Source organism: Mytilus californianus, unplaced genomic scaffold, assembly GCF_021869535.1.
Source record: "Mytilus californianus isolate M0D057914Y unplaced genomic scaffold, xbMytCali1.0.p SCAF_3, whole genome shotgun sequence".
NCBI lineage: Eukaryota > Metazoa > Mollusca > Bivalvia > Mytilida > Mytilidae > Mytilus > Mytilus californianus.
This window is the reverse complement of record NW_026262679.1, coordinates 39,809,964-39,837,132: the sequence shown is the minus strand read 5'-3', so window position 1 is coordinate 39,837,132 and position 27,169 is coordinate 39,809,964. Positions and strand designations below refer to the sequence as shown.

General features: G+C 32.2%; 1 protein-coding gene and 1 long non-coding RNA gene across 6 annotated transcripts in view; one reads left to right on the top strand and one right to left on the bottom strand.

The window, feature by feature from the left end:
* Positions 1 to 27,169, top strand: part of LOC127734560 (insulin-like peptide receptor) — a 67,195-nt gene that overhangs the window by 2,218 nt on the left and 37,808 nt on the right. For all 5 annotated transcript variants that reach the window (XM_052244495.1, XM_052244491.1, XM_052244493.1 and 2 more), the window contains exon 2: positions 17,941 to 18,495. In XM_052244495.1, the coding sequence (XP_052100455.1) occupies positions 17,941 to 18,495 (555 nt within the window). The remainder of the gene's footprint in view (positions 1 to 17,940; positions 18,496 to 27,169) is intronic.
* LOC127734575 (uncharacterized) lies at positions 20,203 to 26,163 on the bottom strand. Its single transcript, XR_007997664.1, has 2 exons — positions 24,072 to 26,163; positions 20,203 to 23,032 (listed from the first exon to the last, which is right to left on the bottom strand). It is a non-coding gene; the product is annotated as an uncharacterized LOC127734575 (long non-coding RNA).

Genomic DNA, 27,169 nt, shown 5'->3' with positions numbered 1-27,169 from the left:
AAACGACATGTACATGTTAAGGCATTCCAGTAAAAAAAGAATCTTATTTCACTTATTCCATGTGTGTGTGTTTGTTGTAAATTTTGAGTGTTCCTAATATAAATAAGAAGATGTGGTATGAGTGCCAATGCGACAACTCTCCATTGAAGTCACAATGTATAAAAAGTTAACAATTATAGGTCAAAGTACAGCCTTCAACACAGAGCTTTGGCTCACACCGAACAGCAAGCTGTAAAGGGCCCCAAAATGACTAGTGTAAAACAATTAAAACAGGAAAACCAACGGTCTAATCTATATAAAAAAGAGAAACTAAGTTCTTTTGTTGCCTGTAAAAAGAAGCATTCTTCATGTTGAATGATGTATTATGTACTAACCATTTACTAACAGTGTTTTGAATTATATATATAGATACATGTACATGTATGTTGAAATGACAGGATTTTAAAATTGTGTGCTATTTCATTTTTACATCAATTTTACATGTACATATTACGATGTAGTTGTTTAAACTTTAAAGTCATGTTTATCGGACAAAGTGGCATAAGTCAGACCTAAATGTTTTACTACTATGGTTGTTTAGCTTGTCGTACTGAGGATAATTTATTTTCGTTGGTACCAATTTTGAATTGAGGAAAAGTTGAAAACTTGTATTTTAGTGGATACATGTATTTAATTTTGCGGTTTTGTCAAAGTGTGCATATATTCCTATAGAAATTTGTAATTTGCTGAACATTTAAATAATTGGTTTCCCTATTCCCAGGAAATCCCCGAAAATTGGTAGCCAAGGAATAATATCGAATCCACAGTTCGTATTCAGTATAGAAAAATTGAAACAGAAATTGAAAAGTGAATGTCTTTATGATATTGAAAATCTCCCTAACATGCTTAATGGAAGAGAGAATGATATTGATACAGTTTGAATAATGTTGAAAATCTCCCTAACATGGAAGAGAGAATGATATTGATACAGTTTGAATAATATTGATAATCTGCCTAACATGCTTAATGGAAGAGAGAATGATATTGATACAGTTTGAACATGTTGAATAATACAGTACATGTACATTCTGTAAATTCAGAAATTATTGCATGCATTTATTATTGCCATTTTTAAAGGATGGACACAAATGAGAGATTAATTATAGAGATTTCAAGAAAATCTGCATACAGATATGTACAATAACATGTATGTATCAGATATCAGGATGCGAGTTCTTGTTATTGCTATACTCGCTCAGTCGCATTTTTCGCAATAATTTCTGAATTTACAGTAATCATTTTGTATTTATGATGCAGGTAGATGAATGTTTTTATTAACACCACTTTGCTATTACATTTTGAGCTTATTAAAATTTAGTTGGAATGCATATGCTGTACATTGTAGGTACATGTATAAACAAAACCACTACTTCATGTGACGTCAACAGTTTTCTGTAATTAAATACAATAAATTATGTGAAAAATGCTTTTTTTCAATAGGTAACTATAAATTGGGTGGGGATTTTTTTTGTGAGAAAGAAAAAATATACTTTACAAAACTGAAATACATTGTAAGAACATGTGTGACATGTAAAGATTATTTAAATTGAATTAGGCTTAGAGCATACATGTACATGTATCTACAATGTATATTGGTTGATTTAAATTTAATTGTACATGTACATGTATGTCTTCATACATTTTGTAAATTAAAAATGGAAAAAGGGCTGATATTTTAATGATATATTTACCTTGAAGGTAGAATTTGCAAATTATGCAATGCCGAAATAGAAGATGAGATGCAGGAATGTAGTAAAACTGAAAGGATCCTAACTTTTAAAAAAATCATTCGATAAACTTGATAATGTATCTTAGATTGATACAAAATAGATTATTTATTTAATTTGGTAACCATTATTACATGTAGTACAAATAAAACATATAATACATTTATTATATGTAAAGGAGATGTGGTAGCTATAGTATTGCCAATAAGACAATTGCAAGTACACAAATGCATCAAATAGAATCCAAATGAAGTGAATTTAAGCATGTATGCTTGTGAAATTAGGTAATAATTGGGGATTGTCATTTTGAATTTTTGAATAATTTTATGTAGACCTGTTAGGTGTTAATTGTATTTACATTGGAAACTCAAAAGTCAGATGTATAATGCTTATATCTTCATCATTTGAACTCTGGTGGATAGTTGTCTCATTGGCAATCATACCATCTCCTTATTAGTCCCCTACCGACGAAGTCAAAGGGGACTTTAGGTATGCACTCCATCCGGCTGTCTGTCTGTCTGTCCATCCGTCAGTCCGACAAATCAGTTTTCCACACTTTTTTTCTTCATGCTTGAAGATATTGATTTGATATTTGTGTATTGTATTATTAGACAAGTTACAGTTCAAGTTCAAATTATGTTTCGGTCTGATGATTTTGTGCAGAGTTATGGTCCTTGGACTCAGAAAATTCACTCAAATAATCAGTTTTAAACACTTTTTTTCATCATGGTTGAAGATATTGATTTGATAATTGGTCTATAGTTTTATCATTACAAGTTACAGATCAAGTTGGAATTTTGTTCTTGTATGATGATTTTGTGCAGAGTTATGGTCCTTGGACTCAGAAAATTCACTTAATTAATCAGTTTTAAACACTTTTTTTGGTCATGCTTGAAGATATTGACTTGATATTTGTGATATAGTTTACACCATGGCCAGTTATAGATTAAGTTAGCATTTTGTTCCAATACAATGAATTTTTAACCGGTAGGGGACTATGTAATGCCATGCAATACTCTCAGAATGCTTGTTTTAATATGTATTGTATCATCAATTGTCCCTCTTTAGGAATTATTGCTGTTAATCTATAGACCATTTTTACCCAATTTTGCATTTTTTGTGGAAGCTACGAATGTATTAATAGATAGAAACTGTAAACAATAAAATTGTTCAACACAAATACTCTACAATGTATGAGCTACAAAATTGCTGAAATTGTTAAACTTCTCATAGTTTATATTGTCTCTATATATAAGTTATAACATTTTTGCATTTTTGTCATAAAACTATCTATATTTAGAAAGAGAGAAACTCTAATTGGTAAAAATAATCAACAAAATAAGATCTGCAAATACATGTTTAAGCAATAAGGCCAAATAAATATATATGTTCAAGTTATCTCCTAAAGTTGGGGTTAAGCTAGGGTTCGTCGGGTAACTGTAACCACACATATATTTTTATTTGGCCTAAGGCAGGCTGAAATCAATTGACCACAATTAGGTGAAGGTATTATTGCCCTTGACAATTTTTACCAATTTTTGCAGTTTTTGCAGAAACTAGAAGAAATATTCAACTATTTCTGTTCGAATTAGAGGATTATGTTCTTGTTAAGGACGTTAAAAACTCATCATAATCAATGATTAGCAATACAAGATCTACATCAATGCAAAATTATTGAAACTGTTGGATGACTCGTTATTGCCTTTCAATGACAATTTTCACTAACTCTCAAGTTTTTGCCTATTTCACAGTATCTGGAAATTCTTTTAGGCAAGTGATTAAGGCTCTTACGACTTAGGAGCCTCTTGTTTTTTATTCATACAGCAATATCATAAATTTAAACAGTACATGAAGATTTAATCTTAAGAAATATTCAGAACAAACATGCACATATATACAGAAGTTGAATGAAGAAAAACAAATGTAACAGTTGAGTCTTACCTAAAATTCAAAGTTCAAACTAAATAGCAAAAAGTTGTTCATCCTTAAAGATAGAATGATTGAACAACAACAATAGAATTATAGCTGTTATCATTAAGTCTTAATGTATTAGTCCTACAAGAAAGATTTTAAGGACAAATTCTAAACCTCTTCCACTTACAATAAATATATGATATTGTAAATATATCTGGGTTTCAAATTCCCATTTTTTTTTAGCTCACCTGGCCCAATAGGCCAAGTGAGCTTTTCTCATCACTTGGCATTCGTCATCGTCCTCCGTTAACTTTTACAAACATCTTCTCCTCTGAAACTACTGGGCCAAATTTAACCATTCTTGGCCACAATCATTATTAGGATATCTAGTTAAGTCTCCCAAACGAAGTTTGGGAAGACTTATTGTTTTTGCTCAGTTATTATTATTATTATTCTTCCTCTTCCTCTTCCTCTTCTTCTTCTTCTTCCGCCGCTTTTAAATTTGAACTTGTTTAATATTAGGTTTACTATAGAACCCTATGGGATTTTATTTTTTTAAATTTTCAATTGATTAAAACTTTAAAACAATTAGTGATAGACAAATTTTATAATTGAAAATGTTCTAAATTATAAAGCACATTAAATGAAATCAAAGGTTAGTCCCCAGGGGTCACCCCCACCACCTGCCATTTGAGAAAGTTCCAATATCTTGTAAGTGGTCAAGATCCCCACCCCTAAACCATATATATTCTGGTTTGTTATGCCAAGATGATTTGAGTGATATAAAGGGTTAGTCCCTAGGGGTCATCCCCACCCCCTGTCATTTGAATATGTTGAAATATCTTGTTAATGGTCGCGATCCCCACTCCTAAACCATATATATATGTACATGTAGGACTCTAAAGTGCGATGGTTGTTTGTTTGTTAAAGTACGATGGTATATCACGCTAAAGTGCAATGGACCAATAGGGTAAGGTTCGAGGATTAAAACGTTAAAATACATGGATTTAAAAAAAAAATAGTATTTTTGCAAAAGCTAGTATGCAAAGATATAACATATGTGATAGGCTTTATAATTTACCGGTAGGCTTAAGTGATTGTTTCTAAATCTAGAAGACCGACCACGTAATAATTGCTAAAAGGGTAATTTATTTAGGTGTCACAAAATACTATATTACCTGTTAAATGAATTTTTAACAATTCGGGCGTATTATCTATATTTGGATAATTGGTGTAGCTTGCCGCTCACACAGTCTATAAATAATTTGAACACCCCCCCCCCTTTTACAGTCGTCATTGTTAATTACAAATACAAAATGCGTTCATTGTCGGAATAAGTAACATTTATTTGTACAAGGCGTGATGCTTTAATTTAAATGCGAAACAAATGCGATATTCGCCTAGCTTTCTCCTTTTTCGTAACGAGTATAAATAAATGTTATAATTTCCTACACTGTACAAACTATGTTTTAGCCGACAATTTATAATTTACGCTTAAAAACATGTACCTTTATTTTACCGACGTTACTTTTCAATAAAATCGACAATATTTTAACGGCGACTGCAAAGTAAACTGCAACGTAAACAATGATTTAAATGTATCCGTTTGCTTCCAATAGAAGCAGGATACAGGATACCTATGCGTATACTATTTTGTATCTATATAGTAAAATGGTCGACTACAGGACACAAGTCCTTCTTCCAGCACCTGAAAAAAAACACATTTGCTTCAGCCGAAAAAGCACGGTTAGGTCTGAAATTAATTCAGAGACATTCGGTTTAAAAGTTGTCAATCAAATATTCTTAATTTATCTTCCGGCATATTCATTTTTGGTTTGTATAAATAACTGTTAACGTCATAATCCAACTACATTTCTTATGTCTATACTTTCGTGGACCATCAGACTTTAGCAAATGGAGGCATCCCACTTTAGCGCAGACCATTGCACTTTAGCGTGACCATCGTACTTTAGCGTCCCCATGACACTTTAGAGTCCTACATATATATTCCTGTTCGTCATGTCCTGAAGATTTAAATGATATATAGGGTATGTCCCCAGGGGTTTCCCCCACCCCCAATGTTTTAATATCTTGTAAATGGTCGAGATCCCCACCCCTAAACCATATATATATTCCTGTTCATCATGTCACAAAGATTTGAATGATATATAGGAGAGGTCCCTGAGAGGTTCCCCCCACTGCATTCTGCCCCAATGTTCTAATATCTTGTAAATGGTTGGTATCCCCACCGCTAAACCATATATATTCCTGTTCGTCATGTCTCCAAGATTTTAATAACATACAGGTTCAGTCCCCCATGGGTTTCTCCCACCCCAATGTTTTAATAACTTGTAAATGGTCAAGATCGCCACCCCTAAACTTTATATAATCTAGTTTGTCATGTCAAGATGATTTGAATGGTATAAGGGGTAACACCCAAGGGGTCATCCCCACCCCCTATCATTTGAATTTGTTCAAATATCTTGTAAATGGTCAAGTTTCCCACCCCTAAACCATATATATTCCTGTTCGTCATTTCATGAAGATTTAAATGAATTACACGGTCAGTCCCCAGGGGTCACTAAGGCATATCACTTTACTGGACCAAACCAATTTTTACTTGACTTTGCCCAATGTCTGGCCTGGGAATGACTAATTATAGGAGCTTCGTTTAGGATACTTCGTAACAGCATACTGTTACAATCATTTCTTGTTTAAAAAATGGTGTCTGATGACCCCACCTGCCAACCAACATGGCCGCCATGGCTAAAAATAGAACATAAGGTAAAAATGCAAGTTTTGTCAATTTGAATACTGCTATAAATAGAGAAAATCTGACAGGGGCAGAAATGTTCAGAGTATTGAGCTCTACCAATAGTCCTTATACGTCAAAACTGCCAGAAGACTTCTTATAGGATTTTTTGCCCTTAAATGACAAAGTTTACCATTTTTTTCCATTATTGCCTATTATCTTGAAAACTTTAATAGATAAAAAGAAAGTTTAAAATGGAAAAATGATCAGCAAGACAAATACTACTATTAAGTCCTCCTGGTCAAAATCGTCAGTCAACTGTTAGAGTTATTGCCATTTGATGATGATTTTTACCAATATTTTGTATTTTTGCCTTATATCTTAAAAATTATAATATATAGCCCCTTGGAAATATTAGTTATATGGAATATTGCATTGTTAGCGCTAATATGTGTACAATTCTTGCCATATTATTATCAAATTTTTTATCAAAAATTAATATCAGCAATGTCTGACATTTTTCAAAAATCAGTGTCAATGAAATATTTAAAAAAAAGCTACATGTAACCCCTTGGAAAAGATAATTATATTGGAAATTGCATTGCATTTGCTCTCAAGCCTTCAATTCTCCAAGATATTTATAAAAAGTTTTAAAGAACAAAAGCCCTTGGACAGATAAAATATGTGCAATGTAGGGAAGAGTTATTTGTCCTTTATTGATGATTTTATGGGTAAGGAATTTGTATATATATATATATATTTACAAATATAAATATGTTGTTTGTGCTGTATTTAGACCCCTCTATCAAGAAATTTGTATTGCATGCACACGTATAAAAATTGCGGTTTTTATCCAACGCATGTAGCATTACAGAGTAATTCCATGGTGGAGTCAACCTATCTTAACAGAATACATGTTTAACTTCATTCAATAATTAATAGATGACAATACAATCAATAACATTAAATTAAATTGATACTCTTACCATTGGATTGAAATTCTAGTAACCCGAAACGACCAAATCGAATTGATCAATGGTGTTGTGTCTTCCTGCAGACTGTTACCTTGTGAACTTGTATGTTAAAAATGTGGCTCAGTCAGGGTTTGTATTTATAATTCATTAACATGTTCTCGCCCTGAATATGCATTTGATTTGCCACTGGATGTTAAACAGCCATCCATCATCATCAAGATGTACATCGATGCAGATAAGTGACACAGACTCTCTAGAGCCTCTAGTTTCATAATTAAATTGATATGAAATATTTGGCATGGTCAGTTTAAGTAATAATCCATTCCAACTAATATTAAAAAAAAATGGGACAAGTCATAATAATGACTGTTTTGAAAACCGTGATCTTCATGTTTGTTGATGTTGGGAACATGAATAAAAGAATTGAGCCAATGTGATCAAAAGTATCAGATTTTCTTTTTTATGCCCCTTTAAGTTTTACCCTTGTCCGTCTGTCCTTATGAACGTCCGTACATCCCAAAATTGGTTTCCGTTCTCTAACTTAAGTTTGCATCAACCAAATGTTATGAAACTCATAGACAATGCTTATTACCACAATACACAGATCAAGTTTGAATTTTGGTGGTGACTTTTACTGTTCTGGAGTTATGCCCCTTTACAAATGAAAAATTGCTAAAGTAATTTTTATACAACCTCAAAAATTAAAAAATTTTTGGTCGTTTATTGGTATGACGTCTGGCGTCGGAAGACACATTGGTTTTCGCACTCTAACTTTAGTTTAAGTGAATGGATCTCTAGGAAATTTTACCATAAGGTTCAATACCACAAAAGGAAGGTTGGGATTGATTTTGGGGGTTATGGTACCAACAGTTAAGGAAAAAGGGGCCAAAAATAAGTATTTTTGTAACTTCCAGACATAACTTGTGTGTTAGTGTATCTCTCTGACATTGTACCACAAGGTTCCATATCACAAAGGGAATGCTGGGATTGATTTTGGGGGTAATTGCCTCAAAATTTTAGGAATTAGGGGCCAAAAAAGGGGCAAAAAACAAGCATTTTTCTAGTTTCAGGACAATAACTTGTGTGTAAGTGTATGGATCTTTATCAAATTTTACTACAAGGTTCCATATCACAAAAGGAAAGCTGGGTTTGAGTTTGGGGGTAATTGCCCTAAACGTTTGGGAATTTGGGGCCAAAAAGGGGCCTAAAAACAAGCATTTTTCTAGTTTCCAGACAATAACTTGTGTTCAAGTGTATGGATCTCTCTGAAATTGTACTGCAAGGTACCATACCACAAAGGGAAGGCTGGGATTGAGTTTGGGGGTGATGAATCATAAGGGGGTTCAAAAATTTAGGGGAGGGATTTTTTTTTTCTTTAAAATTTTCCATTTTAAATTGGTTATTTCTGATTTATATATAAAAGCAAATAATAATGATATGGTTTGAATAGGTACATTAAAATTTTTTAAGTTCTTAGACCACATTCATTCTGTGTCAGAAACCTATGCTGTGTCAAATATTTAATTGCAATCCAAATTCAGGGCTGTATCAAGCTTGAATGTTGTGTCCATACTTGCCCCAACTGTTCAGGGTTCGACCTCTTCAGTCATATCTAATTTATTTACATCAGTCATCAGATGTACCTGAGGCGAATTTCCAGTACGTTTTTTACATCGGTCATCAGATGTACCCACTGCTTATTTCCGGTACTGGTTTCTGAAGTTTATTATAAACAAACCAAAGCAGCAAGCGACATGTGGCCTATCAAATTTGTTCACGGAGCCGTCCCTGGTAAATGATCGGCGGTGGAACCTTCCGATGAAGCCAAACAAATAAAAAGGAAGCAATATGAGCGGGAACAAATACCTGACCGGTCTTTTTCTGCAAGTTGGCAGGAGAATAGGGAATGGCTTAAGTACGACCGTGAAACAAAACTCATGACATATTCGTTATGCATACGATACTTTTCAGTCACCGGTTCAAAGTTATTTTTCAATAAAATATGTTATTAATTTTATTTCAGGATAAAATTGACAGATTTTGTAGGACCGGCAAACATTTTGTAGGACTGACATATAATCTTGTTTTGTCAGTCCCATGACTGACAGATCAAAAAAGTTTTCGCGAACTCTGTTCGGTGTATGTATTTGGAATTTGATTATTTACCAGTTTTGACTTTTGTCATCTATAAATACATGTATATATGGGGATATTATAGATTTCAGTGCTTCTGTTTGGGCTGACACTACAAAATGTATTATAAGGAATTTGTGCTCTGGATAGACATTTAGAAAGGCTTCATCGATCAGAATCCTTATCTTAGTTGATGTATTGGAAGAATACCTTGTAAATTTATCAATATTTGTATAATTTGGATTACTTACTAGTTGAAATTTGAACTTTTCTGAGAAAAAAAAAGAGATAGAAATAAATTTTATTTTGTATATTTAGACTTACAGCAATTAGATACATGGATTTTTTAGGGTACTAAAATTCTAAAGTTTAGTCAAGAAATTGGAAGTACCAGTTCCTGATTGTTTACACAGTTAAACTGACATTTTTTCACTAGTGACTGAGTACATTGAACTGAAAAAACAACCATACAAATTCCAAATATAGAATATTGTTGACAAGAGATAAAAATTGATTTTTCTTTGGATTGAAAGGTATTTTTTCCAGACAAAACATGTCTAGGTGACCTGGCTTCAAGGACTTTCAAATACTAGTACAATCTGTCTTTTCTCCAGCAAGTATGTTTTTGACCATCTTTAGATTTTTATGTTTTATGTTAGATTGAATTTACCAAACAATAATTATTAATAAAAAAACAAGATAGAAATTGTAAGAAATAATAAAAAGATCCAGTTATTTGCTTGAAATAAAATTATTATATTGCCAAAATAATAGGGATGTACGTACACTTTGATATTAGAAGACTGAAGAAAATTCAGAAATTCAGAAAATATTGCATACGTTTATTGTTGTGATTATTGAAGAATGGATAAAATTGTAAGACGAGTAATTGCGATTTTAGGAAAAGCTGCATACAGATATATATATGTATCAGATATCAGAATTTAAGGTTCTTATTGCTTATAATTAACTCACCCAGTTGCATTAATAAAAACCTTTATAAAAACTCATGATAATTATTAAATTAACAGTAGTGTCATGTAACACTATCAAGCTTTGCATAATATAAAAGAGAAAAATAAATAAATTCAATATAATTAACAAAGCTGTTACATAACTCAGGCTGTTGGTTTTTCTCCTATGAATGGTTTCACATTTTGTCATGCTGTGATCTTTTTTAGCAAACTTTAGGCCAACTAAAATTAATTAGTAGATTTTCATCCTGATTTTTGAAGGAAAAAAAATGGGGCGGTGGGATAATTTTATTATACGCCCGTTTACGGGACGTATTATGGTATACCGTTGACCGTCTGTCCGTCCGTCCGTACGTCCGTCGTCAACATGTCGGACATTAACTCAAAAAAGCTGTAACCAATATGCATGAAACTTTGGTGAATTGTTTATATCTATTGATGTGAGCTCCCTTTCGTTTTTTTAAATTTCAGATTTACAGTTTCCGAGTTTTGGGTTTTATTCATTAAAAAAAGGGGGGATTTTCCAGTTTTCCAACAATAACTCAAGAATGCTTTCACCAACTTGCAAGACATTTTGGTGAATTGTTTATATCTATTGACATGAGCTCCCTTTTGGATTTTTATAAATTTTAGATTTAACGTTTCCGAGTTACAGGGTTTTATTCATAAAAAAGGGGGATTTTCCAGTTTTCCGACAATGACTAAAAAATGCTTTCAGCAGTTCTCATGAAACTTTGGTGAATTTTTTATATCTGTTGATGTAAGCTCCCTTTAGAATTTTATAAATTTTAGATTTTACATTTCTGAGTTATGGGTATTTATTCATTAAAAAAGGGGGTATTTTCCAGTTTTTGGACAATCTCTCAAAATTGCTTTCAGCAGTTCTCATGAAACTTTGGTGAATTATTTATGGCTATTGATGTAATCTCCCTATTGATTTTCATAAATTTCAAATATGACATTGAGAAGAAATTGAACTTTATTTGTTTATAGTCTGACAACAGATTTAGTAAGTATTGCGCAACAGCACAGTGTATTACACAACAGCAAGAAATCTTTAATTGAATATAAATTCAATTCATATAACCAACTTCAAGTTCTTTGACTACATTTATTCAGAAACCTATAATATGTCAAATATTTAATTACAATCCAAATTCAGACCTGTATCAAGCTTGAATATTGTGTCCATTTTTGCCCCAACTGTTCAGGGTTGGACCTCTGCGGGCGTATCCAGCTGCGCTCAGCGAAGCAGTTATTTTTTTTTTATTTCCTTCAAACCTTTTTTTTCATAGATATAAGAAGATGTGGTTTGAGTGTTTGTAATCTGTTCTTCATATGCAAGGGTAATGATAAGCTTATATCATGTATATATCAGTGATTTAACATAATTCTTGAACAGATATTTCTGATTGGAAACTACTGTTCTACATGTAATTGCCGCTTTAGAAACCTATTTTCAGTAAATGACAAAAACGTGGGAGAAATGCTCTCTTTTAGACTACCTACATAAAATTTATTTTGCCTTTTAAGCTATGGTTTGTAGTGCCCATAAAATGAAGCATATGCATTGGTATGCAACACGAGTATTATGAGTACAGAGTGAAATGAAAACTCGAACTGTGTTGAAAATACTAGGATTGATGCTGTTAAGATTCTCATGCAAGGTGCAAATATAATTACAATGTAAAACATGAACTGCACCAAAAAGAAGAAGTTGTTTAATGACTCTATTGAGGGCTGCGGACAGAGAGTGTTTGCTGTTTGTCAACAAAAAGTGACAGCCTTGGAATAAATCTAAGGGCTTGCTATAATGCATTGTGTACGTTGGCCGACTCTTTGTACTCTATGTATACTGTCATAAATCACACAAGTTCATATTTGTGTCAATTTCTTTATTCCAGTCATGTTTTTGTACCAATGTGTTCCATGATTCTATCGCTTTGAATATAATATTAATTCACAGTCCAAATTTCTTGACACAAAAATAAAAAAAAATCCACAGTTTTCCAATCACTGAAAGGAGTAGGGGCAATAAGGCCCTTATTTGGCCCAAATATTACTGCAAATTTAAAAGTTATCATACATATCCTTAAATTTGTCCTAACTAGACTAAGGTACAAGGTTTTCAGAAAATAAAAACAAATTTCACATTAAACGAGCTACCATGGCAACAAACCATGACGAAATTTGTATATTTTATAAAATTTCTTGAATTTCCTTGTTTTTCATCAAATTCTAAGTATATTTAAGATTGACAAAGTATGTGCGCACCCAAGAAACAACTTTATATTTGGTGAGATTATTTCAATAGTTATAATAAAGCTTCTCTTAAATTATTTTGTTGTTTCTTGGCTGCGCACAATGTTTCCGTAATGGAAATAACGATGGAGCATTGCACAAATTCTGCATTTTTCATCTTTTTCATGAAAACGGTACATATTATGACGTAACTGTGATGTCATCATATAAACAATCTTATATTTTTCATTTATATTTCTTCACTCTATGCATTTCAAAACATTATGTGCCAATTTGAAATAGTTGTCCAACATTTTATTTTCTTGGGCCAAAACCGGGCCTTAATGCCCCTACTCCTTTGTGACATACCACGATTTGTGTTATTGGGCATCACCTTTTACTCGTAACCCTAATATTTCATGCCCTTCCTGTTATCAATCTATATTCTGGAAGATAATTTTTGCATCATAGAGCAGCAGAATATGTTGACTTAATTAATTTGGTTAAATTACTTGAAGAAAACCGAAAATTGCAACAGGAAGTTTTGAATGAAACGAAATCATCGGCGCTTACCGATAATGGAAATGAACAAATTCTAAAAATCGTAAAGTTTTGAAAATAAATAAAAACAGGGCGGGACGATTTCAGAGGGGTGGGCGTGGATAAAAATCTTATCAATTAATTTTAATTAGTCTTATAATACAGTATTGTTTTTGCTCATTGTTAAAGGATGTATGGTTACCCATCATTGTTTACATCCTCACCCTTTGGTTTCAGGTTGATAGTTGTCACATTGGTAATCATACCACATCTCCTTTTTTATACTGTTGCTTTAGTGAAAAAATAAAAAGAAACAAAAAATTCTATCTGTCTAAATATGACCAATAAAAAAGGCGGATAAATTGGTTTTTATTCTATGTTCGTGTGTCATGTCGTTTTAAGTATAAATAACTGAACTCAATATGAGCCAATCGAAATCATGTAAACAAAGGAGTAACCAAATGACAATAGATTGATATGATAAAATGCTATTATGTTCTATGATCAATATACAGGTATAGCCTTGACTGATAAAATTCTTTATATACCCAACTTTCAGAAATCATTCATAAGTTCAATGATCTTATTTAAACACTGCACGAAGTATTTGTCCTTGCTATTTATATAAAACTTGCTAGTCATGATGACCTTGGGAACCGCAATGTTTTTAATAGACTCCCACTTGTACATATTTGATAATATAACCTGGAGACCAATCAAAAGATTGTTTGTATCGTGCAAAATAATAAGCTTGCTTGCACATGCTCTCTCATAATAATGGACATGATAGATAAATATTTATTTTTCATCGAAATTTTGAATTTATCATTATTGTAAATATCCGGGTTCACATTTGGAGACTGTTGATAAAAATGAATGCACACTATATTTTTGGTATAGTGAACTGTGTTTAATGGGAGTGGTATGGGTAATGTTTACAATAAAAAACTCAATGGTAACATGATCATTCATTGATTCACAAATCACCGGTATATCTATAGTCTTTCTATTTTTGTATTTCGTTGGTTAACTGAATTTTCCCCTTAAAAAGTATGATTGAGGCAGAGAAGTGAAAAAATAAAGTTTGTTCAATGTTCCAAAGTAAATATATTAGGTATCACATGTGATATAGACCTGCACCTAGATAGTAAACTCTTCAGATTAATTTATCCATGCTTAAAACCATTGAACTAATAAATAAGATTCGAAGAAAATATAGACATTTCCTTGAATTATATCTCTTTAAACTAATATAAAATATGTACACAGACAGTTGAATTTTAAACATTTTGAAATTTAAAGTTATCCTTCATATTAACATTATATATGATTAATCAAATTTTCCCTAATTTGAAAGAACAAGAAATAAAGCTCTGCTCTGTTGTACGTAATTTTTTTACAGATTTTCTTTTTTTTTATCAAAACAATGCTTTGCTGTGTTGTTGTCAATTATTATACCTTACATATATTATAAACAATTCTATTGGGGAATACATTATCACATGACATGGTATAATAAAACAATTTTGGTCCCTAAGAAGCGACAGATATCCAAAATTGTCAACCCTTAAAAGTGATTTCACTTCCGACCGTGCTCTCAGGAAAATAACCTTTTAGAGTTGACAATTTTAGATATTCACCTTTTCTACGGGCCATAATTGTTTAAAATTTTTATACACGGAGAAAAATTTAAAGAAAAAACACAAAATACATAGTCAGTATGATATTTTAGGTTTTTTCTTCAAAATTTATGTATACAATCATGTTCATGTAAATTGAATAGAGAGAATGAGTAAGAACAAATCTTTATACCTGCTTTTGAGTGGGCTTTCCTTTGGTTTATATTATAATGACTTCTGAAGCCTATTGATTCGTTGGTCAAAAGTCAAGGTCACTATTACTAAGAATAGAAAATTTGTGAAAAATGGCTTCCTGATGGTAACTTGAGGTTCTGCTTGATTGGAAAAAAACTAATGGACGGAAAATATAATGAAGGGGAAGGTGTCTATTGAATTTGTGGGGAAAGGTCACGGTCATTGTTACTAAAAATAGGAAAATAAATGCATAAATGGTTACTTGAGATTCCCTTGCTTGATTGGAATGAAACTTATACTCATGGAAGTTTTGTGTGCTATTGAAATAAAAGTTTTAATTTCTAAATCTCAATTGTCAATAACCTTTTCTGTTTTTTTCTTTTTAAATGATATGGTAAATTGTCAGAATTTGATCAATATTACTGTTGGGTGTGATTCCATCAAGGATGTAAAACTAGAAGTCGCAAAATCATTGAGTAGACAGAAACTGCATTTCCATTGCTCCTGTGCTTTAATTTTATTGCTGGGTTGCTGTTTCCTTGATTATATATGTATATATCTCACATCTCCTTTTATTCATGTAAATTCCCTTCAGATTGAATATATAACCAAATTCTTTATTCTTTATAAATAGTTTTATTTAATATTTTGGGACAAGGTCATCCATTGTATTTCATTGATTGAGTGCTAACAATGTCTGTAGAGCAAATCAACCTTGAGAATTCAAAAACTTGTTTGTTTAACAAACATAGCTCCAGTTACCAGTCATTTACATGTATATATACAAATATATCCCTATTTTATATTGAGGAAATCTAATTAAGCATACAGTATAGTTATGTTGGCATTGTCTCTTTGTAGAAATAGTGTTTTTTTTTTGGTTATTTTAAATCAGATTATGTCACTGTAGCTATGCCAAGGAATATAGTTATGACTTTAATGTATACATGGAAAATGATTCCATTTGTATGAAATTTAAATCTTTGCTTCACTTGTGTTAAAACAGTATCAGATTGTATTGCCTTTATACAATTAGGATGACACTTAATCCTTGTTAAAAAGAAACAAAATTAGATAACAAAAAAGTTTTAAAACTTAATTGTGACTGGATTCAGTTTTGTGTAATGATTAATTCTTAAAAACACACAATTTATTTATATTTATGTCCTTAGTAAAAAGCCCACAACTTTGATGGGGGAGTAATTTTTAAGTGAAATAAAAGTGATTATTGTACAGTATATCTATGTAAATATATGTATGTCATAGTTATCTGTGACAATAAGAACATCTGCCATATCATGTTTCTGTTATGCAAATTCTTGCATACAATTTGAAGTAAAAAAACAAAAGAAAAAGTAAAACCAGGAAATTGACTTTCACTGTTGATGTATGACATTACACTTAAAAACTGGTGGAAAATTTTGAATGCATTTTAAAAAAAATTAAAATGTTCAAGGGTCACTTCACTATTACTTGTCAAATGGGGTGGGGGGAATGAACAGTAGAATGGAAATTGCTTACAATTTTATACCAAAAAATTTTGTTTATGAAAAGTGAAAAGAAGCTAAAATTTTCTGTTGACAACTAATTGTTAATCCTAAACAGCAATCAATCAGTCCTGATAAGAGTATTTTACAGTAATATGAGGTACTCTCTAATTTTATTGTCTACAAATCTTGTGGTAGCATGCTTGCCTCAGGGATGGTAGGAAGCAGATTCGATCCTTGGCCAGGTCATACAAAATATTTTTAAATTGGTATTTTCTGCTTCTCCAACCGGCATGCAGCATGTCTGAGTAAGAACAAAGACTGGTCTGCTTGGAGTCAGAATGATGTGTCCAGGTACCTGGGGGTGACATGTCTTCCTGTGGTCTTACCTTATAAGCTACATTGAGCTAGCATGTAAAAATCTGCCTCAACTTTTGGGTCTAGTACAAAACAAAATATCTTTACTTTACATCAACATATCATTGTCGTATATATCTACGGTGCAGTCCTGTGTATCCGCGCACCTAAGACTTATGACTTCACTTCATTCAACTGATAAAACCAATAATTGGATAATATTGTGTGAACACATTCATAACATACTTTTATTTCATAAAATCTTCTGTTTGTATGGTTTCATCCTCAGGTTTTGTGTAATAAGTGTCCAAAATTAGGGAAACCCCTGTTCTGAGAGTTCCTCCAATGTCCGGTGATTTCGCACATGCCTTCCAAAAATAGCTTATTTTGAATAAAGGAAAGATTTTATACTATGAAATATAGCTGAATTTAAACCAAACACACTGCCAAGGATGCAGAGCAAAAAATATTTCAATCTGATTTAAATTTGACTAAATTAAAACAAATTTGATCTGATGATGTAATTTTTTTAATGGAAATTGGCCAAATATTGTAAATCCCGGGATTGCAGTAATTAATTAACTCTTGAACTTATCAATTTTATTCTTTTTTTATCCCTTCGGAAGGCTAAAACAATAACAAGAACGATTTTATTTGTGTTACTGTGTTGATATGACGAAATCAGCCAATGCGCGATATCACCGGCCATGCGGACACTGGGGACTCCACTGTATGTAAAATTTGCTGCTGAACGTTTAACAGCTATCAACCAGCCAATTTAAAAAAAAAACAATATCCCAGTTATGATAGCTGAATATGAAACCGGTTATTTATGGTTAAATCTTCAACTGTGTATTAAAGAAATCCTGTTCTTATCTTCTTTTGAAGATTACTATGGCATAACCTTGTCTTTATAATAAATATTTTTACTATCTTGCTTAAAAATTTGGTAGGGTTTTTAAATGTGTTGTTTTTTTTTCTATTTCAGTTTGTAAGAATATTGACATAAGGAACAAAGTAGAGAACTTTGACAAATTAGAAAATTGTACAGTGATTGAAGGATCATTAAGTATTCTGTTGATAGAAGGAGCAAAAGAAGAGCAATATCGCCAACTTTCATTTCCAAATCTAGTCGAAATTACTGATTATCTTCTGCTTTATCGAGTTTATGGATTAAAAACTTTAAGCAATATCTTTCCAAATCTTTCTGTTATAAGAGGCCAGCGGCTTTTTTTCAATTTCGCCTTCGTTGCATTTGAAATGATGGATTTGGAGGAATTAGGATTAATTGGATTAACTGTGATTGAAAGAGGAGCTGTGCGCCTTGAAAAGAACCCTATGTTATGTTACATTGATACCATTGATTGGACGAGAATTGCCAAAGGAGTCGATCGTAAAGACCATTTCATCAAGGACAACAAAAAGACAGCTGAATGTGTGGACATGTGCCCAGCTTACTGTGCCGCAACTCCAAAAAGTGAATTTGAAAACCACAGAGAAATTAAGCGCTGCTGGACTTATAATCATTGTCAGAAAAATCTTGGTAAGTTTTTATAATAGGATGAGTTATTTGATAGACAGATGGATATAAAAATGGAAAGTAGGGTAACAAAATGTCAGTAAAAGTGTTCTTAAGGGCCATGGAATTTTCTTTTATAAGTTTCACATGTGAAACTGAAATATCACATTTTCTCCAAATTGAGAATAGAAAAATTATTTCTGTTTATATTATATATTAATTTAAGATCTGTTTCTCAGATACTATAAGCCAAATGTCAACTAATTGCAGTATATATGCAATGATTAAATGGAGTACATGTTGGTCTGTCAGGGTTTATTTGACCTTGACCTCATTTTCATGGTTCGTTCAATAATAAGTTTTCCTTGTTAGGTGTTCTAAGTATTTTTTTTCAGATACTTTAGGCAATCTGACATTAAACCCTTTCACATATATCTATTTAGTCTAGAAATTCTAAACAGAACTCAAAAAGTTTTAATAAGGAGAAAATACTTAATGAAATACATACTGTCTTCCAGTGTTTTTGTTGGCTTTTTTCAAAACTACCTTCACCCTTTTTTGGAGGAAAATATTTCGGGAAGGGGAAAGAAACGGGGAAAAATGACTATCTTTACCTTAAAAATCATGTGCATTACAAACACCGCTTTGATTCTGATAATTCCAGATCTCAAAAGCGCTTTCATCATATAAAAAAATTACATTGTGAATGGAAACACCATATTCATGTACATTTACTACTGAGACTATCACTGATTGGGAAAATTGCACATCTTATCGGGAATAATTTTAAGCCTTTATTTTGGCCTACTAACTGGGAAACTTTCTCTAGGGGAAACAGCCGAATTTCAGAGGTTATCATAGGCAAACAATATCACTGCCTTCCAGACAAGGTTTCAAACAAAATGATATGGGTTGCTTGTATGGTGTGTAACTTCTTAAAATACATAAACATGTATATGATCATGCACTTATTTGGTGGTTTATCTTACTACTATTAATGTGTTGTTAAAACTCCATATTAATAAATTAAACCTGTATGACATATATGGTAATGAAATAAAATTGGTGAAGATTTATTTTATGTTTGGTTTGTAAGAGTGATTTAGGTGTATCAGTAAGTTGTTTACTGTATATATAATGTCTGTCCAGGATAATGTTGTCTGCTGTAAAGCCTTCCGATCAATCAGTTTCCCATTGTCAGGATGTTATTTTAATACTGTAGTAAAATATTGTACTCTTATAGAATCACATCAGTACAAAAAGGACATATTTATATTAATCTTCACAAGCATGTGACTGTATTTTATTGATTTAGGTACAGTGACACTGCAGGGAATGTTTAAACTAAAAAAAAAAAAAAAACAATAAAACAAAAATCTGGATGTTAAACTGTGGATTTAAAATGGTTTACAGGAATATAAATTTTCATTCATACTTAAATCAATTCACTGTTGCATTGCTTGGATAGAACATGAATAAAGTACATTTGTTCTGTAAATTCAGAATTTAATGTGTGCATATTAATGATTAATCTTGTTATTGTGAATCTTCAAAAACAGTTTTTACCAAAGTTGAATCTTACAAACAAAAATGAAAATGCCAGATCACATTACATGTATCCTGTCACCAGTGGTCACATTTTTATATGACCGCAAAAAAATTTTGCGTTCATATATTGGTATGACGTTGGCGTCGTTGTCGTTGTCCGGCGTCGTCATCGTCCGAAGACACATTAGTTTTTATACGACCGCAAAAATTGAAAATTTTTTGGTCGTATATTGGTATGACGTTGGCGTCGTCGTCGTCGTCGTCCGGCGTCGTCTGGCGTCGTCCGAAGACACATTGGTTTTCGCACTCTAACTTTAGTTTAAGTGAATGGATCTCCATGAAATTTTACCATAAGGTTCAATACCATGAAAGGAAGGTTGGGATTGATTTTGGGGGTTATGGTACCAACAGTTAAGGAATTAGGGGCCAAAAAGGGGCCAACAATAAGCATTTTTGTAACTTCCAGACAATAACTTGTGTGTAAGTGTATGGATCTCTCTGACATTGTACCACAAGGTTCCATATCACAAAGGGAAGGCTGTAATTGATTTTGGGGGTAATTGCCTCAAAATGTTAGGAATTAGGGGCCAAAAAAGGGGCAAAAAACAAGCATTTTTCTAGTTTCATGACAATAACTTGTGTGTAAGTGTTTGGATATTTCTGAAATTGTACTACAAGGTTCCATATCACAAAGGGAAAGCTGGAATTGAGTTTGGGGGTAATTGCCCGAAACGTTTAGGAATTGGGGGCCAAAAAGGGGCCAAAAATAAGCATTTTTCTAGTTTCCAGACAATAACTTGTGTTCAAGTGTATGGATCTCTCTGAAATTGTACTGCAAGGTACCATACCACAAAGGGAAGGCTGAGATTGAGTTTGGGGGTGATGAATCATAAGGGGGTTCAAAAAATTTTGGGGGGGGATTTTTTTTTTTCTTTTTTTTTTTTCATTTTTTCCTTTTTTTTTTCTTTTAAAATTTTCCATTTTAAGTTGGTTATTTCTGATTTATATTTAAAAGCAAATAATAATGATATGGTAGGAGATACACACCAAACAGGATGTGTAAATTATTATATAATAAGTATTGTGCAATAGCAAGAAATTTTCAATTGCACAGTATTGCACAATAGCAAGAAATCTTCAATTGCACAGTATTGCGCAATAGCAAGAAATCTTCAATTGCACAGTATTGTGCAATAGCAAGAAATATCCAATAGCACAATATTGCGCAATAGCAAGAAATTGTCAATTGTACAGTATTGCGCAATAGCAAGAAATAATCAATTGCACAGTATTGTGCAAAAGAAGATACTTCGTATAAATTGCTTATTTCTTGATCAATTTCAATGGGGTTTTATTCTTGAATTCTTGGGGTTCTTTAATATGCTGAATCTAACCGTGTATTAAGTTTTTGGATTTTGGGCCCCGTTTTTAAATTGGTCCACATTGAGGTCCAAAGGGTCCAAAATTTTACTTTGTTTGATTTCATCAAAAATTGAATTATTGGGGTTCTTTGATATGCCGAATCTAACCGTGTATTTAGATTCTTAATTTTTGGTTCTGTTTTCAAATTGGTCTACATAAAGTTCCAAAGGGTCCAAAATTAAACTTAGTTTGATTTCAACAAAAATTGAATATATGGGGTTCTTTGATATGCTGAATCTAACCATGTATTTAGATTTTTGATTATGGGCCCAGTTTTCGAGTTGGTCCAAATCGGGGTCCAAAATTAAACTTTGTTTGATTTCAACAAAAATTGAATATATGGGGTTCTTTGATATGCTGAATCTAACCATGTATTTAGATTTTTGATTATGGGCCCAGTTTTCAAGTTGGTCCAAATCGGGGTCCAAAATTAAACTTTGTTTGATTTCAACAAAAATTGAATATATGGGGTTCTTTGATATGCTGAATCTAACCATGTATTTAGATTTTTGATTGTTGGGCCCCGTTATCAACTTTGTCCACATTGAGATCAAAAGGGTCCAAAATTAAACTTTGTTTGATTTCATCAAAAATTGAATATATGGGGTTCTTTGATATGCTGAATCTAACCATGTATTTAGATTTTTGATTATGGGCCCAGATTTCAAGTTGGTCCAAATCGGGGTCCAAAATTAAACTTTGTTTGATTTCAACAAAAATTGAATATATGGGGTTCTTTGATATGCTGAATCTAACCATGTATTTAGATTTTTGATTATGGGCCCAGTTTTCAAGTTGGTCCAAATTAAACTTTGTTTGATTTCAACAAAAATTGAATATATGGGGTTCTGTAATATGCTGAATCTAACCGTGTATTAAGTTTTTGGATTTTGGGCCCCGTTTTTAAATTGGTCCACATTGAAGTCCAAAGGGTCCAAAATTTAACTTTGTTTGATTTCATCAAAAATTGAATTATTGGGGTTCTTTGATATGCCGAATCTAACCGTGTATTTGGATTCTTAATTTTTGGTTCCGTTTTCAAATTGGTCTACATAAAGGTCCAAAGGGTCCAAAATTAAACTTAGTTTGATTTTAACAAAAATTGAATTTTTAGGGTTCTTTGATATGCTGAATCTAAACATGTATTTAGATTTTTGATTATGGGCCCAGTTTTCAAGTTGGTCCAAATCGGGGTCCAAAATTAAACTTTGTTTGATTTCAACAAAAATTGAATATATGGGGTTCTTTGATATGCTGAATCTAACCATGTATTTAGATTTTTGATTTTTGGGCCCCGTTATCAACTTTGTCCACATTGAGGTCAAAAGGGTCCAAAATTAAACTTTGTTTGATTTCATCATAAATTGAATTCTTGGGGTTCTTTGATATGCTGAATCTAACCATGTATTTAGATTTTGGATATTGGACCATAATAGGTGAATGTCCAATTTAAAATTTTTAAGTTCTTAGACCACATTCATTCTGTGTCAGAAACCTATGCTGTGTCAAATATTTAATCACAATCCAAATTCAGAGCTGTATCAAGCTTGAATGTTGTGTCCATACTTGCCCCAACTGTTCAGGGTTCGACCTCTGCGGTCGTATCAAGCTGCGCCCTGCGGAGCATTTTATTGCACTCTAACTTTAGTTTAAGTGAATGGAACTCTATGAAATTTTACCATAAGGTTCAATACCATAAAAGGAAGGTTGGGACTGATTTTGGGGGTTATGGTACCAACAGTTAAGGAATTAGGGGCCAAAAATAAGCATTTTTGTAACTTCCAGACATAACTTGTGTGTTAGTGTATGGATCTCTCTGACATTGTACCACAAGGTTTCATATCACAAAGGGAATGCTGGGATTGATTTTGGGGGTAATTGCTTCCAAATTTTAGGGGCCAAAAAAGGGGCAAAAAACAAGCATTTTTCTAGTTTCATGACAATAACTTGTTTGTAAGTGTATGGATCTTTATGAAGTTGTACTACAAGGTTCCATATCACAAAGGGAAAACTGGCATTGAGTTTGGGGGTAATTGCCCAAAACGTTTCAGAATAAGGGGCCAAAAAGGGGCCAAAAAAAAACAAGCATTTTTCTAGTTTCCAGACAATAACTTGTGTTCAAGTGTATGGATCTCTCTGAAATTGTACTGCAAGGTACCATACCACAAAGGGAAGGCTGGGATTGATTTTGGGGGTAATTGCCTCAAAATTTTAGGATTAAGGGCCAAAAAGCGGAAAAAAACAAGCATTTTTCTAGTTTCCAGACAATAACTTGTGTTCAAGTGTATGGATCTCTCTGAAATTGTACTGCAAGGTACCATACCACAAAGGGAAGGCTGGGATTGAGTTTGGGGGTGATGAATCATAAGGGGGTTCAAAAAATTTAGGGGAGGGATTTTTTTTTTCTTTAAAATTTTCCATTTTAAATTGGTTATTTCTGATTTATATATAAAAGCAAATAATAATGATATGGTTTGAATAGGTAAATTAAAATTTTTCAAGTTCTTAGACCACATTCATTCTGTGTCAGAAACCTATGCTGTGTCAAATATTAAATTATAATCCAAATTCAGTGCTGTATCAAGCTTGAATGTTGTGTCCATACTTGCCCCAACTGTTCAGGGTTCAACCTCTGCGGTCGTATCAAGCTGCACCCAGCGGAGCATTTTATTCACATTTATAAAAACATCAGCAATAATTTCTCAATTTATAGTTTCCTGGAAATACAGTTCGTCACAAACCATGAAGATTATTATCAATTTAAAATTACTATTACATCTAACAACTAATATTAAAGTGGGTTGAGTTACAAACTATCAGTAAGATTCAATTAACTAATCAGATTAACTTAGTTACTCCTTGTTTATATTTTCAAACATTGAGTTTAATTTGGTTTATCACAATACTAAGATGACCTTCACAATGCTGTCAGGCCCTCTTTAACAAACTTTTACCTTACTAGACTATTGCTTTCTTTTGTCAGAATTATTAAAATTTTATATTATTCATGAAGCTAGAGATACATGTAAACCTCTACAAAAGATTGATTGATTGTTGGTTGCGTAACGTCCATTTGCAGAACTGATCTGTAAGTTAAGAAAAGAACGTTGTGTGTCTAGAAAAGAACTTAGTAAGTTTAAAAAAGGACTACACAAGGAACTGTATGTAAGTCTTAAAAATTTCATCCTTCAAACTTTAGAAGTCAGTAAAATCATAGTTACGGAACAACTGTGCATTTGTACATTTTGTAATTTAAACTCCATATCAAAATAAATCAAATTAATTTAATGGCCTTAAATCCAATAGCAGCATTGCAAACAAGACACACTAATCCAATAAGATTGATTGATTGTTTGTTGCTTTACGTCCAGTGGCAAATATTTCATGCATGCTCAGGACAAAAATCCAATAAGAACATACATATGTGTAACGTGGAACGAGCAAAGGAATATGTACAATGAAAATATTAACATGAATAACAATTATACAAAGTTGGAGGAGTAATAATTTAAGGCTATGCACAAAATGCTTCAGGCAAAATTTTGCTAATAGAAGGTGCACATGGTAAACCATTTGACACACGCCTACCAAACTAGGTTTGGCTGTTCTACAACATATGCTTTTGCACCTACTTCCCAGCAGATATGAGAAATAATGCACAAAACATTTTCAGTCTAAACAGTTTATTATGATGACGGCAATCCTGAAACAAATATTTGTGGCATTTGAATAATATGTCTGTGTACAGTATTGTGACAATATATATGCAGAAGTTAAAGAAAAAACATTTTGGGCTTTTATTTGTAAATCATTCATTCATACATGTTTATGAGAAATTCTAATTTTTACATTGAAAAAACCCATGAAAATAGAAGAAAAATTGTTACAAGATCTGTGGGAAGATTTATTATGTCAGTTTTAAGGTAATAGAGAGTTGTAACAATATCGGCCCTGAGAATTTTGCCTCTAATACATGTATATATTAAAGGTTTAAAGACGATACAATGATTTATCAGATCAGTTGTGTTTTCTATCTCCTGTTTCAGGGATTTAACTACAGGTATTATATATGTCTTTGAGATATAATATTTCTGTGTGCTGGTAGCAGTTCATTGTACGTAGATATCTATTAGTAAAAAAATGGTTTAAATTACAGGTCCTTTTATTTTCTTATCATTGAAACAAAAGCAGCATTAATAGGTTGTTGTTTTGCATCATGGCCTTTTGTTTGAACCACCGGTCATTATCCTCACTCATGATCAACATAAACCCACTGAACTTCTACAGATTCTTGTACAGGAAGTAAAGATGTCCATTTCCTATTTTAACTTCATGTATTGATCACATTTTATTTTGGGTGTTTCACAATTGGATTAAAATACAGAGCGTATGTCCATGCTTTGCTTACATGATCTGTTTTTGAATCAGATTGGGTGTTTCACATATTCAAATATATAGGTATTTGTTTAAAAGGCACATTTTGTTAACATGCAACTAGTCTTAAACTGTTTGACATTCAATGTAAATATAAACCTACCAAACTCACAATGGTCTTCAACTTCTTTTATTTTTGCCTTTTTATCTCTTTTGATTCAAGCATCACTGATGGGGGTTTTGTAGACAAACATGCATCTGGCGTACAAAATTTTAATACTGATATCTATGATGAGCTCATTGACTTCAACAACAAGTAGACTACTACAGATTGTAATAAACAATTAATTTCCCCATAGGCGACAATGGTAGCCTTTTTCGGGATACAGACTTTAGAAAGTTGATTTTTTTAACGAAACCTTGCTAGAATTAAAGAAAAATTATTCGGACAGTATTTTTTGGTCCAAAAAATATAGGTTCCCGTTGCTTTTCTTAACGTAATTTGTACTCTTTTAAATCTCCCATGCCTATGAATTTTGCACTTAAAAACATGTGTCTCATCCTAGCGTTGAAAAGACATCTCAGTTCCGTTAGGGCTAAGGAAAATAATTTATTTTGCCTTTGGTATAATGCAGAGTGCACTAAAGCTCTAATAATAAAAAATAACGGTCGCACATATCGACCAATCAGGATTAGCCATACTCTTAATTCTGAATACCATGTTATGTTCATAAAATGGCTGCGCCCATAAAATCTTAATGGTTTATTGTAACCTACAGTCCTTATATGTTTGATCAAATGAATTTCTGGGTTTTCCACAATCAAACAGGAGTTTTCTATGTGGTAATACAATTAGTGTGCCATTTGTTGTGAATGCCTTAGGCAAATGACACATGTACATGTATGTTTTTATAGAAGACTGGGTTTAACTATAACACATCTAATTTAATACGGGAGCCATTTTTTGTGAATTTTAATTTTTGTCCTTTGGTCAAATCTTAAACCAAACTGCTTGACAGCTAAATTATCTAAATATCTGTATTATTTTATTCAAGGGTACAGGTAAATTTTGTACATGCTACATGTAAACTTTACAAAAGAACTATTTCTTTCAGTGAAAAAACATAAGTGGATTATGTTGATCAGTATAATCCAGGGTTAAAATATGTTCAACAGATTACATTGTAAAGATTATAAAAAGAGTGTTGTAAAGGTGTAATAAATTAATAATTCACCCCCCCATGAACTGAATCAAAGTTATATTTATATATTTTTTCCTCAGGTTCTATTTAAAATACATAAAATGAATATTTAATAGATTTTGACATCCACAAGACACTGCTATCACTTTTTA